This window comes from Lycium ferocissimum, chromosome 7 (assembly GCF_029784015.1).
Source record: "Lycium ferocissimum isolate CSIRO_LF1 chromosome 7, AGI_CSIRO_Lferr_CH_V1, whole genome shotgun sequence".
In the NCBI taxonomy this organism is placed as follows: Eukaryota; Viridiplantae; Streptophyta; class Magnoliopsida; order Solanales; family Solanaceae; genus Lycium; species Lycium ferocissimum.
In genome coordinates this window covers 38,001,937-38,014,392 of record NC_081348.1, presented here as the reverse complement: position 1 = coordinate 38,014,392, position 12,456 = coordinate 38,001,937, and the positions used below count along the sequence as shown (strand labels likewise).

Here is a 12,456-nt window from a genome sequence, read left to right as displayed (position 1 = left end):
TTAGATTTACCCCTATTAACTGCTATGTGATCAAATCCCAATACCTATTTAATTAGGGGCAATTTAGTCAAATTATCTATTTTTATCTAGGAGTTAATATTTTAATGAAAGTATACGAAATGGTTAAGTGAATACTTTTTTTTTTAACGCCGATTGCCCTTCATTTGAGTGGTCTTTAATTTTTGCCCTTCAAATTGGTGGTGCTTTAAGACAACCCTTCGTTTGCAAAACCCGAGGTTGTGGGTTGAACACAAATTTCATTAAAAAAAAAAAAAAATCACAAAGCAAAATTTATTAGGCAGAATTTGTTTTCATATGCAAATTCTGCCTAAAGGGCAAATTTTAAAGACCACCATTTTGAGGGGTAAAAATTAAAAGCCACCTCCAGTGAAGGGCAATCCTGCAAATTGCCCCACTCTTTTTAATCCGGAGGGAGTATTTCATTTTCTGGAAGTGAACTCATGACGAAACAGACTAATCAGCAGGAAAAGCTGCAACTCTTGTTAAAAATGTCTAGAAACGGATAATCTTAAACTAAAGCAGGATAACATTGAACTGACTATTGCCTTCAACGTGTGACAGTATAACACTTCATTACATGAACCTCAACATATTATCTGGTGCTCCATAAAAGGAAAGACATCAATTGACAGTCACCAGATAAGCGTTCTAGGCTTTTTTATTTTCTTGATAACGATGGTGGCCATGTCAGCTTGTTTAGACTAGATTATTACAACAGATAATTATTACCTCCCAACAAATTCAATTGCAGAAGATTTAATCTGTCTCTCAACATCACAAATATTTAATTATTATTTTTATCAACTAGCACTAACACCTTAATTATTGAGGTATCTTTATCTCATGGTGAACTGGGCTTTCTGCTGTTCATATACAACGCCCACTATCTGTCAGGAAAGAAAACCCAACATGAAGACACCCACATAGATACTCATGTTTAGAAGAAAATACTAAACTATGTTGGAAAAGATGCTACCTCATCTCTTTCCTATTTTAATCACTATTATTGACAAATCTTTGGACCCTACCACTCCATCAGACATTGAAACAAGGCACACTCAATTTAGTATGACTCTACCACCACTCACTCCAACATCTACATTCTGCTCCTAAAGCTTCTCATTCACTCATTCTTTCACACAGGGAACAAGTCACTGCAGGTGGGTTCCATCTTTATAATACTTCCGCACCAACTTAATATGAAAGTTTTCGCAAACTACAAAACTTTACCCCTACAATAGCAATAATAACAGGAAAAATGATAAGAGAGAATCAGAGCAGGAGATTTATTCTTGGAGCTATCGGACAAATATCCTGCTCTTAAAACCAACTAATTCTTCAAAGTGGGACAAGCTTCAATTGCAAGCTGCCAGATCCACTAAAATCTATGCCTTTTAAACTGATCTCAAACCTGTAAACTTCAGTCGCGTGATATCCAAATTCTTATTATACAGCTAAAGAGAAATACTAGTGTAATCTAATACATACTATATGACAAAGTCTGCATAAGATGCAGCAACACGGCAGGCAAAACAAACTATAGGAGATTATGATGAGACCATAAATTGAATCAGTGATTCCCAACCTCGATTAACTCCAACGAGAAATAATTAAAGGCAGTATTTATTTGATTAGATAAAAGAGAGAAAAAGAAGTGGGGAATCGCGGGCTTGACAGGGACTGCAGTGAAACATGACGTAAGCATTGTCCCCTGGAACACCAAGCCTCACTAGGTGGGGACAGTGAAAAAGAGATATCATAAATTTCAATACCTAATCTTACCTTCACCTCCTGCATGATCTCATTTTTATTCCTTACCTCTCTGATCTCTAGCTCTTTAAGAGTCCTTTTGGTCAGTATCTCCACAAAGCCTCTTCCTACATCTACAAATTTCAAATTGGCTCTTCAGTGAAATTGTGGGGAGGGAAGAGAAAAAAAAGATTTCTGCATAATTCCAACAGCCAGCAGAATGAGAAGTGATGAGGATGGCAGCCGGGGAACCTCACTACTCGATCAAGGTGAGTGGTTGAGTTTGAGCTTAGGAAAAAACTCGCCTTCAACATCTAAAGAATCTGAGTCACAGACAAGACCTAGCAAGGTTTTTTCGTGTAACTTCTGCATGAGGAAGTTCTACAGTTCACAGGCTCTGGGAGGCCACCAGAATGCTCATAAGAGGGAAAGAGGAGCTGTGAGACAGTATCAGTCCCAGAGGATGATGACCATGATGGCTTTACCTATCAACAATCCCATGTTCAAATCTCTTGGCATGGTTCCCCACTCACTTGTGAATAAAACAGGCAGAGAAATAAATACAACTGTGGGAAGGTTCAGCGAGGCTAGTGCAGGATTTCAAATGACATCGCGTCCCAATCCAGTAGATGAAGGATTTGACTTGAAATGGCCAGGAAGTTTTCGACTAAATCCATATCAATCAGAAGACCAGGCCTCAAATACAAATAAGATTGATCTGAATCTTAAGCTGTAATAATTCCACTCATCTATTGCAAATTATTTAGTATCCTCTCCTGTAACAGCTTCAGCTTGGTTCATCAGCAGTACATGAACTGATTGTATGATCTGCGACCACCTGTTTAGAGGAAAAGATCCTAGAGAAGTAGTGCTCCTAAAATGTCACGATTTCCAGCTTAAACCTGTCATATGAATGATACCTAAGATGTAATATGTACTTTTCAGTTACGTCTATTCCTACTGCACTTAGAACAAGTTTTTAATGTCCTACTCTCTCGCAAATAGTGAAAGAAGGTTATTTTTTTTTGATAATGAAAAAGAAAGAGTTATAGTGAAAGAAGGTTATTGATTTATGCATATATAATTTTTTGGTAGCAAACTAGAAGCACTATGTTTAAGCTACAAGAAATTAGACAAATTCCAATTAGAATTATAGAGGAAACAGCAAATTGATGAACTTTAAAGAGTTATACAGGCAAAACAGGGAGAAAGAGCAGAGAGTGAGCGTGTGAAAGCGAGCACTCAGGCAATAGTGCAGATGGACGCTATGGATGGTGGACGGTGTTCAGGATTAAGTTGTCACAGCACACTGGGAATAGGACTAAATGGGCCTTCACCTCTATTGTCGACATGTCAAAGGTAAGTTGGACCTCTTTCCACTACACGTGTCAAACGAACAGAACTCAAAATGCCTTCTGGTCAGCAACAACACTCAAGTGCTACGCGAAGCAGCAAATAGAAACCCACCAATTGCACCACTCTAGAATTTTGTGAACATTTGCCACAGACACACGAAACACAAGTCAAAATGAGAACATTTTACTCCCATGCCAAAATCACAGAAATCTAGGCCTGCTTTATTCAGCGCTAAAGTCAGCAAGCCACTCTCTACAAAGTGCTTCATAAGGTTGGTGTGAAGGCATGTCGGTAATCACACTAACTGTTCAGAGCTGTATCCTACTGCCATCGGATTCTCCAGAAATAGCCAACCTACTAATCCTCGACTCTCAACTTTCATATTGTCTGATACATAAGAGATAGTAACATAAGATAATATCTCATTGTAACACCAAATGTTCGACCTAGGTAGTTTCAATTACATACTTATTAACCCACATGACCAGTTAAAGTTATAATATTTCAGAGCCAGGCAAAGAGAACTTGACTTCTCAATTTGTCAATTTAAAGTTTTGAGCATCTCAATAATTTTGAGGAAGAAGTGGTGCTTCCTCAAGTTATTGCATACCATGCACTTTCTCGTAACAACTATTCTGAGCAAGAAGTGGTGCTCTTCTATTCACATGAGGCAGTTAGAAAGGAGAGTTAGCACAGGCCATAACACCTTCACTCCCCCACCCACCCCACCTTGAGATTTTGATGTTACTATTGATTTCTTTTGAAGCTTTTATCTTTTGTATCGATTTGACAAAAGCCACCCAGCACCACTTGATCACCAGCTTAGATACTAAAAGTCCACAGTTACCTATACTAGAGAATGCAACTTATTGTCCATTACAAATTTTTTGGTAACAATGGTACAAGATTCTACAAAGTGTATAACTCTTTTAAGTAAATTTAAGTCCTTTCACATTTTATAGATTACCACTCCCCACCTCCGACTACTCCATCTATTTCTTTACATGCTGCATATATGCTATGAATCCACTTCATAAACGTTTTTTCTTCTGCCTTCCACTATCTAAGATATACCCGTATAACCCATTGAACCTATTGTCCCTGCTTGGCCGACTAATAAAAAATGCCCCTTTAGATCTCATCATTTCCCTGGATGTACTAGTATAGAGCATCAGACCCTAAGACTTTGAAATCTTCAGGAAATATAGATTAGAACCACACCTTGCAGTTGAAGGCAATCTCTTTTACATGTTCTAATTAAGCCTTGACAAAGAAAATATTCTAAAAAAGTAATATCGGTTGTCTAGTGACTGAAGTTTTTAACTAGTACCCTGAATCAACGCCACCACCCTGGCAAGGAACACTTTTATATATTTGTCTTAGGTTTGGAACACGCCCTTTCATGTGTAGCCTTGATTTTTTTTTTTTTGGGCCAAGCAGACGAAGTACTATTGTTGATGAAGGCGGTGAAATTCAATCTCAGAACCTCTAATGGCTCCGAAATCATATTGAATTGTACGAATTATCTTATCTAAAACTTAAAAAAAAGTAGTTGTTAAAAAAAAATCACAATTTCTCGTATTTACTTTTTTTTTTTGAGATGGTAATTTTTTGTATTTACTTATTTTACTTCTGAAATAATGTTCATCATAAGTTGACCATTGTCATCCGATATGGGTTCTGTGTCGGTGGTTTACCAACTAGCTCATCATCAATAACATTTGTTCCTCAACCAAAAAGTTAATGAACAACAGATTTGTTTGCTCAATCAGATCTTATACCAAGGGGAAGTTTCACAAAAGCATACAATGTGCTTTCATTTTTAACTTTTTGATCAGCACAACTCTTCAGTGCAATCAAAACACCACCAGCAACCTCTTCCCAAGAGAACCACTAAAATTCCAACACTTTAGCCCTGATGAGGTGCCGGTAGACATTTTTGTGGCTATATAAGGAAAAGCTTGTGAAAAGGCCATATATGCTTCATTTTGGGAGTTCGAAAGTTAACGAAGGTGTAGCATGTCAAAAGTTTATCGCCCATAGAGACCTTTTTTTTTATAACGGTGGTGTCCGGCCAGTTTGTGCGCACCATGACTATTCCACTGGATATCTGCTACTTCCCACTAGTAGCGGAACCTGGTAACTCTGTCTAAGGCAGATGGGAAGAAATCACCTAGTGTTTTCATCGCTCATAATGATTCTTTCAAAGAAGTCTCCAATGTAATAGTCACTACTGAGTCATTCCACTTTTCCAGTTATCCAAGGCATCAACCATGTCCTTGTGCTCATTGCACGTCTCAATGCTGTGTTATTTCTCTTCAGATCTAGACGACACTTACATTGGGAGGAAAATCAAAAGTCGGAAGAAGAAGAATGACGGGATGCAAGTACTCAGATGTGGCAATATTCATAAGGTCAAATAATTCCATAACATCCTTGAAAATTAATTATCATTCACTAAAATTCCACAAATAGGAGGAACATAGAAAGAAGGATCTGATACAACAATATCGACCACACCTAGTGCTTACATGGCATTTCGATACTGAGCTTTTGAGCCTTCTGCATTATGATGGAAAGTCTTTCACTAATAATGCTTGGATCACTATACGCAGCACAATCAGAAGGATATCCTTTCTGCAGAAATTAAGAAGATCTGTAAGGGAAATTTACAAAACAAACTAAAAGTAAGTTAAAACAAATACGATCCAACACCAGAGTTGTCCTATCAGACCCAATATATGAAGTGCTAACTAGATACAAACTTTGGAATCTGTTCCACAATCTTTTCAGCCAGCATTTTGTTATGCCTTTCAATGTGAAGAATCTGTTGACTGCTTGAGGCAATTGTAAATTGTATCAGGAAATCAGCAAGGATCTTGTGGAATACAGTGTCAGTGTGTGTATGTTGGGTTTTTGTGGGACCGAAGAAGTTCCAGATGTTTTGAAGGGAAAGCTGTCTCTACACAGCAGCTAAAATACAAATGTCTTTGGTTTTTGGCTTTTTGGTGCAATAAACAGGATGTAAAGGACGGCAAAAGCATGTAGATTTTATTGACTCACTGCAGGAATAGGAATCTATATAGGAAAGAACCCTTCCTTTTGTTTTCAGGTAGGGGGTTCTCAGTAATTTCCTAGCAGAGCTATCTTAGTGCATTGCTGTTTATATTTATAATATTTTTTCTTACCAATTACCATTTTTTTTTTTGAGTAAAAGGTAACTACCAATTACCAATTACCATTTAAAAGCAACTAGATACAAAGTGCACATCTAAAGTAAAGAATTTCTTAAAACGGGTACACAAGAAGAAAGATCTCCTTCACTTAATTGGACCAACTGAACTGAACTCTCTCAAAATTCTTACCAGCAGTACAACCGAGGCTGAGTATACCTCAAGGAGGACTAAGATAACCACATTCCTAGCAGGTGCTTTTAGATGGAACAATTGACGTCCTGATGTCATCTACACAGAGTGTGTAACGCCATATAATTAATGCTGACATTAGTTTCAAGGATTTTTACATTTAATTGTCAAGGCTACTTTGAGAATTTGGTCAAAGGGAGCCCAACTACTTTTTTGGCTTCTTCCATTTTCTTTTTCTTTTTTGCCTGTGCGCACTTGCACAATATGGCATCTGCTATAGTGGTTTGGGCCATTTGTAGAAGTATAATTGAGTCCTACTAAAATCGATCTTTAAAATGTCTAGTTAAAACTTAGTCCCCTGATTTTCTAAAAGGTTTTGGTCTCCAAGACTTATGCTTCTTGTTATTAGGTGTAATAGAAAGATAAATTGTAATGATCTGGTTATGAAGAAGATTATGATTTGAAAATGGGGTGTGCATAGATAGCTTCTACCCATACAAGGGTAAAGAGGACTGCCCACCTCCCCACCCCTTTTCTCCTACTTGCTCCTCTTCTTTGTTTCCTGCATTTCTTCTCACTCCAGTTGGATCTGGTTTCTTCATTTCACTACAGCAGCAATCTTACTCCAAGGCCTAATCAGTTCTTTATGAAAATCCTCCCAGAATCCTGTCAACTATACTGCTTTATTTAACTAATTTCTGCACCAGTGTCCTGAATCAGTGCTGCATCAGAGCAGATGAATGATTTCTCCCTAATAATACAAAGATAAAGTATCATTGAGATTGCCCGCTCAAGCAATAGATAAAATGATCTCTAGTATGCCAAACAACCTATGATTTATAGAACATATCAGGGAGGCACCAGAAGTGACAGACAACGCAGATAGCAAAAGTAACAACTTTGAAATCGACAACAAACATTAGCAACTGCGAGAACTTATGGTCATCAGCATAGACAGATCAATAGATCTATATAGAAGTGGGAGGGGTCGGGAAGTCACCCTGGTACTTCTTTTTTTTTTTTTTAAGCAGGTGGTCCTGGTACATGTATAGAGATGATATTGAACTCACAGAAGACAAGGCTTGAAATGTTGCTTCTCTCCAGCAGCTTTCTCGAAGAATAACTGATTTCATATGCTCCCCAAATGAACAATGTAAACGAGTGTCTCTTAGCCTCATAAGCACTCCATCAACTCTAAGCTGTGTAACGCATTCAACCATCAGTAAAAGAGATAACGAAACAATAACCGGGGCACAAAGAACGGATTCCGAGGGGAACCAAGGTAATAATTGTTTATGTCGAAAATTTTCCAACAGAGCTACTCACCCAGAAACGCAGCAATAGGAACCAACCACTTGGCATGACTCTCTAGAAATACACAGAAGTCGTTTATCAGTGAATTGGAAGTCAGACATATTGATATGACTTAATAAAAGCCAGAAATAACATTACCACTTTAACAGTCAAAAGTGAGATTCCATTATCAGCAAGTTCATCCTCATATAAGATGATCTGTAGAATGAGAAATGGAAATAAACTAGGATGCTAGAAAGGTAACACAAATAGAAAATGGATAAGATTACCCAGTCACATGACCCAGAAATCACCAAATTCTGATTCACAAACCTCATCATAAAAGAGAATAGGTTCTTTTGATGCCAGTGCAACCAAATCAATTTTCTCCATGCAATCCTCCCACTGGAGACTGCAGCTGCTTTCATTCGATAACCCTCTTACACACTAATTAGACAAAAGCAACAAGAATAGTTCAAACAACTTTGAGTTTGACAGCAACAGAGCAATAACTAAAGGATTAACCTCACCTTATCAAAAAAAGAAAAAAAAAAGCAATAACTAAAGGAAAAGATAGAAGAAGGAACATAAATAAAAATATTCCCATTCAAATAAATTAACTTTCCAAGTGATCAACGATTGTCGCTAAGGTGTAACTCAAAAATGCAACAGTTGAGTCACTGAGTGGAGGATAAGGACAAAATTACTGATAAAACAACCTAATCAAAGTAGCAAACATTAAACCAGCTGGCATATTAGCTCTAATAAACTAGAAAGTGTGAGTGAATAATAAAACGTCCTCATACTTTAATAAGTGTTACTTCAAATAAAATAACTTTCCAAGTGACCAGCGATTATTGCTAAAGTGTAACTCAAAAATGAAACATTCGAGTCACTGACTGGAGGATAAGGACAAAACAACTGATGAAACAGTCTAACCAAGGTAACAAACATTAAACCAGCTGGCGTATTAGCTTTAACAATCTAGAAAGTGTTAGTGAATAATAAATTGTCCCAAAACTTTAATAAGTATTACTCCAATGATAAAAGATTCAGACCTCGGCATTCCTTTCGACAGTTTCACTTCCATTGTAAGGTGTTGTGAAGGTATAGTCATAGTCAAGCACCACCTGTTGCAAAGGTTTACTGCAAACACACACACACAAAAAAAATGAGAGAGAGAGAGAGAGTCGGTAAAAGAAAGAGGAGGACAATGAAGAAAGCCTTCTGTCAACCAAGGTTGAGAATATCACATACATCGAGTTATTAGTCAAAGGTAACAGCGTTCATGCAAATATCGCAAATGGAATATGGTACTAGCCTAGAATAAAGCATGACTGTAGAAGCGTGGATCTCAATAAAAGCAATGACAATGCTACTAATTCTTAAAGGATTGCTGTAAGCTTCACAATGCCAGTACATCCTAATAAAAGTACATTATGTCTTCTCTACTTCTATATCCTTTCTTCAGTTACACACGTAACTTATATCAAAAATAGAGATGAATGGAGGAGCTTTCATGAATCGCTGAAATGCAAGGTGCCCTCCCCAAGAAAAGAAATGGAAATGAAAAAAGGGGGTTTAACTAAAAGAGGATCCAGGACAAGAGGAGAGAGAACTAAAAGAGGATCCAGAATACATGATGTTTGAAATAAGCGGCGAGAGAGAACTAAAAGAGGATCCAGAATACATAATTGGAAAACTAACAATACCTTCTGAATTTCCATTTTGCAGCTGCTGGAACTTCAACAGGTGGTAACGCTTCGTGTTTCCAACCAACTAGAGCATCGAATGCATTAAAGTGAATTTTTGTGCCAGAATTCACATGTTTAAGCACCAAAGAATTGTCCCCAAATACCATCTCTGGCAAGTGAGAGGTCTGAAGTTCTTCTTCCCATCTGTATGCATATCAAGACATTTAGGGAGGAATTAGACCCTTTCAAGATATCGAAGAGATAAGTGTTCTCATCTACAAGAGGATATGAACTATGATACGCAAAAGCATAAAAATCCACAAAATAATTGTTCAATATAGAAAAGAGAAAATAGTCAAATGTCCCCTCAACGTATACTCGGATTAATTATGACGCACCCAACCTTTGCGGGCGACCCATTACCCCCCTAAGCATTTTAAAAGTGGAATTTATACCCCCCTAAATGCTTACGTGGCAAAGTGAGTGTGTTTCACTTTCTTTGAGAGAGTGAGCACCAAAAACAAGTATTAAAATTTTATTTTTAATATATCTTTTCATAAATATATGTATTTTTAATTAATTTTTCCCTTTTTTTTTTCTTTCTATCTCATTTTTTACTTTTACTCCCTCCCTCTCTTCTTTCATCAAGAGCCGCCGCCACCGGACTTCATCGCCGGCGAGCGGCCACTGCCCCAATGGACCCCCTTCCTTCATCTGCTTCTCTCCACTGCTTGCACCACTGCGCCAATGACCCTTCGTCTCCTTCTTTCCCTCCTGCGCCAACACCACCACCACCGACGAGCGGCCACTGCCCCACCACCGCCGCCGGAAGTTGGGGGTTTTCAGAAAAGAGAAGAAGCAGCCCCGTGGAAAAGAAATTCTTGAACCCAAATAGGTTGATTTCTTGAAAAGATATGTATGATTGATGATAAAATTGAATGTGTGTGTGTTAATGGAGGAAAAAAATGGGTTGAATGTGTGTGTGTTAATGGAGGAAGAAAATGGGTTGGTTGATTTCTTGAAAAGATATGTATGATTGATGATGAAATTGAATGTGTGTGTGTTAATGGAGGAAGAAAATGGATTGAATGTGTGTCTGTTAATGGAGGAAGAAAATGGGTTGAATGTGTGTGTTAATGGAGGAAGAATATGGGTTGGTTGATTTCTTGAAAAGATATTTATGATTGATGATGAAATTGAATGTGTGTGTGTTAATGGAGGAAGAAAATGGGTTGGTTGATTTCTTGAAAAGATATGTATGATTGATGATGAAATTGAATGTGTGTGTGTGTTAATGGAGGAAGAAAATGAATTTTAATTGAGGAAGACTAAGGAAAGAAAAAAGAAAAAAAAAAAAAAAAAGATAACAAATCATAGACAGAGGAAAGAGAAAAATAAAGAAACGAATAAGAAAATAAATGAATTTTTTTTTTTAAATGTACACGTGTCAAGCGCGTGCACTACACAGTCCAGCACATATCTGGGTGTGACTTTGCAAGGGATTATAAATTCCACTTTTTAAATGCTCAGGGGGATAATAGGTCGCCCGCAAAGGTTGGATGCGTCATAATTAGTCCGAGTATACATTGAGGGGGTATTTGACTATTTTCTCTATAGAAAATGCATGGCAATTTCTTTTCGCGGGCCTGGGGAGAGTTCAAGATTTAGGGATGCTTCTTCACAGGTCATCTCTCACATGCAAGAAGGAAAAACAAGGAACGTTCTCCGAACCAAATTGTTTAAGAACCCTCATCAATATGCAGCACTCAACCCAAAATCCGAGATTCGCATACACTGAGGTAAGAATCATTAAGACCTCAGGCCTGAGTGATTAAGCCCACTCAAGAATCGTTGAAATTAAGCATCACGAGAAGTTCTCCAAGGCAGCAAAAGATTCACAGATAACAAGATTGCATATCAATTCTCATCCAGAAATTTGTTATGGATTAGAAAAGTTCAGACAAAGTAGAGGAAAAGGCTATAACTATTTGGTAGAAGCAAAAGTCTTATTTCATGTTTCACATCCTAACCAAGTCCTACATTCCTACAGTATCCTGCATGACTTCCTGTTTCCAAGTAGTCAATCAATCATCAACTACACAGCAATCCAAAATAAATGCTTCATCATTAATGAGTAGTAAGTTTTTATTCATTCAGCGAAAGATTGCTCTTTGGCTGGTGACGTGCTTGTTTTCATCCTCAATAGAGAGCACAACAACTGGTAATAATTTCAAAGCTAATAAAGGATAAAAATAAGAGTAAATGGTCAAAAACACACTCGAACTATCATTTTTTCATGAGTTTCCAACCTGAACTATCACTAACTATTTGTCAAAAACATACTTCAAATATCAGTTGTTCACTTTAGGTGTGCCAGTTCCTACCTGAACTATGACCAACTATTTATCAAAAACACACTTCAACTATCAGTTATTCACTTTTCCTATCTGAAAATGGTGATAGTTCAGGTAGGAAACTCACTCACGAAAAAGTGATAGTTGAGTTGTGTTTTTGACCATTAACTCTAAAAATAATCGATTGTCAAAATAAAAGTTTATATATCTTAGAAAGTCTAGTTTAAATAGCTTAAACATGAAACAAACAAGTTGCAGTGACGAGAAGCTGTTAATTGAATAGCAGAGGGGTAAAAGAGTACATTACCTTTCAAGTTGAAGAGAAGTGAGAATGGAATGCTTGCGAGACTCAATCTCCCAGCCCTGAATACGGACTCCACAACGTCCGTCCGGCAGAGCCTCAGCTCCGGCGGCCTTTAATTCTTTCTCGTCAGTCTCCCACTCCATTTTCCTATGGAAGATTTACGATCGTCCGCCGTACTACTTAACCGTTTGGTTTACAAAAGTTTTTGGCAATTTTCTCCAATAAAAGACAAATTGTGGATCCAAATATAGACGTCTTTTTTTAAAAAAATACTACTACTCCTCGTTTAAATTTGTTTAACCAGAGAGCCCGTTTGGATT

At 37.5% G+C, this 12,456-nt stretch overlaps 2 protein-coding genes across 7 annotated transcripts; one reads left to right on the top strand and one right to left on the bottom strand.

The window, feature by feature from the left end:
• Positions 1-1,556: 1,556 nt before the first annotated feature.
• LOC132064835 (zinc finger protein 4-like) lies at positions 1,557-2,830 on the top strand. The gene has a single exon (XM_059457968.1). The coding sequence runs from the start codon at positions 1,991-1,993 to the stop codon at positions 2,504-2,506; it is 516 nt and encodes a 171-aa protein (XP_059313951.1). The 5' UTR covers positions 1,557-1,990; the 3' UTR covers positions 2,507-2,830.
• On the bottom strand, positions 2,533-12,361 carry LOC132064834 (TIP41-like protein). Of its 6 annotated transcripts, none has more exons than XM_059457965.1 (9): positions 12,140-12,360; positions 9,497-9,682; positions 8,843-8,930; positions 8,118-8,231; positions 7,944-8,003; positions 7,818-7,859; positions 7,562-7,690; positions 5,658-5,763; positions 2,533-2,672 (listed from the first exon to the last, which is right to left on the bottom strand). In XM_059457965.1, the coding sequence occupies exons 1-9, from the start codon at positions 12,277-12,279 to the stop codon at positions 2,653-2,655; spliced, it is 885 nt and encodes a 294-aa protein (XP_059313948.1). In that variant the 5' UTR covers positions 12,280-12,360; the 3' UTR covers positions 2,533-2,652. The 6 variants fall into 6 exon arrangements, with proteins under 6 accessions (XP_059313948.1, XP_059313946.1, XP_059313950.1 ...); XM_059457963.1 differs by having other exon boundaries at positions 2,551-2,690; XM_059457962.1 differs by lacking the exon at positions 2,533-2,672 and adding an exon at positions 4,918-5,450.
• Between the last annotated feature and the right edge of the window lie 95 nt (positions 12,362-12,456).

Excerpts from the sequence above, each read along its gene's own strand:
- LOC132064834 (XM_059457962.1), bottom strand. The coding sequence starts at position 12,279 with ATGGAGTGGGAGACTGACGAGAAAGAATTAAAGGCCGCCGGAGCTGAG. Across the intron at positions 8,004-8,117 it reads CTATTCTCTTTTATGATGAG|ATCATCTTATATGAGGATGA; the intron begins GTTTGTGAATCA and ends CTCATTCTACAG. Across the intron at positions 7,860-7,943 it reads CACTTTTGACTGTTAAAGTG|AGAGTCATGCCAAGTGGTTG; the intron begins GTAATGTTATTT and ends GTGTATTTCTAG.
- LOC132064835 (XM_059457968.1), top strand. The coding sequence starts at position 1,991 with ATGAGAAGTGATGAGGATGGCAGCCGGGGAACCTCACTACTCGATCAA.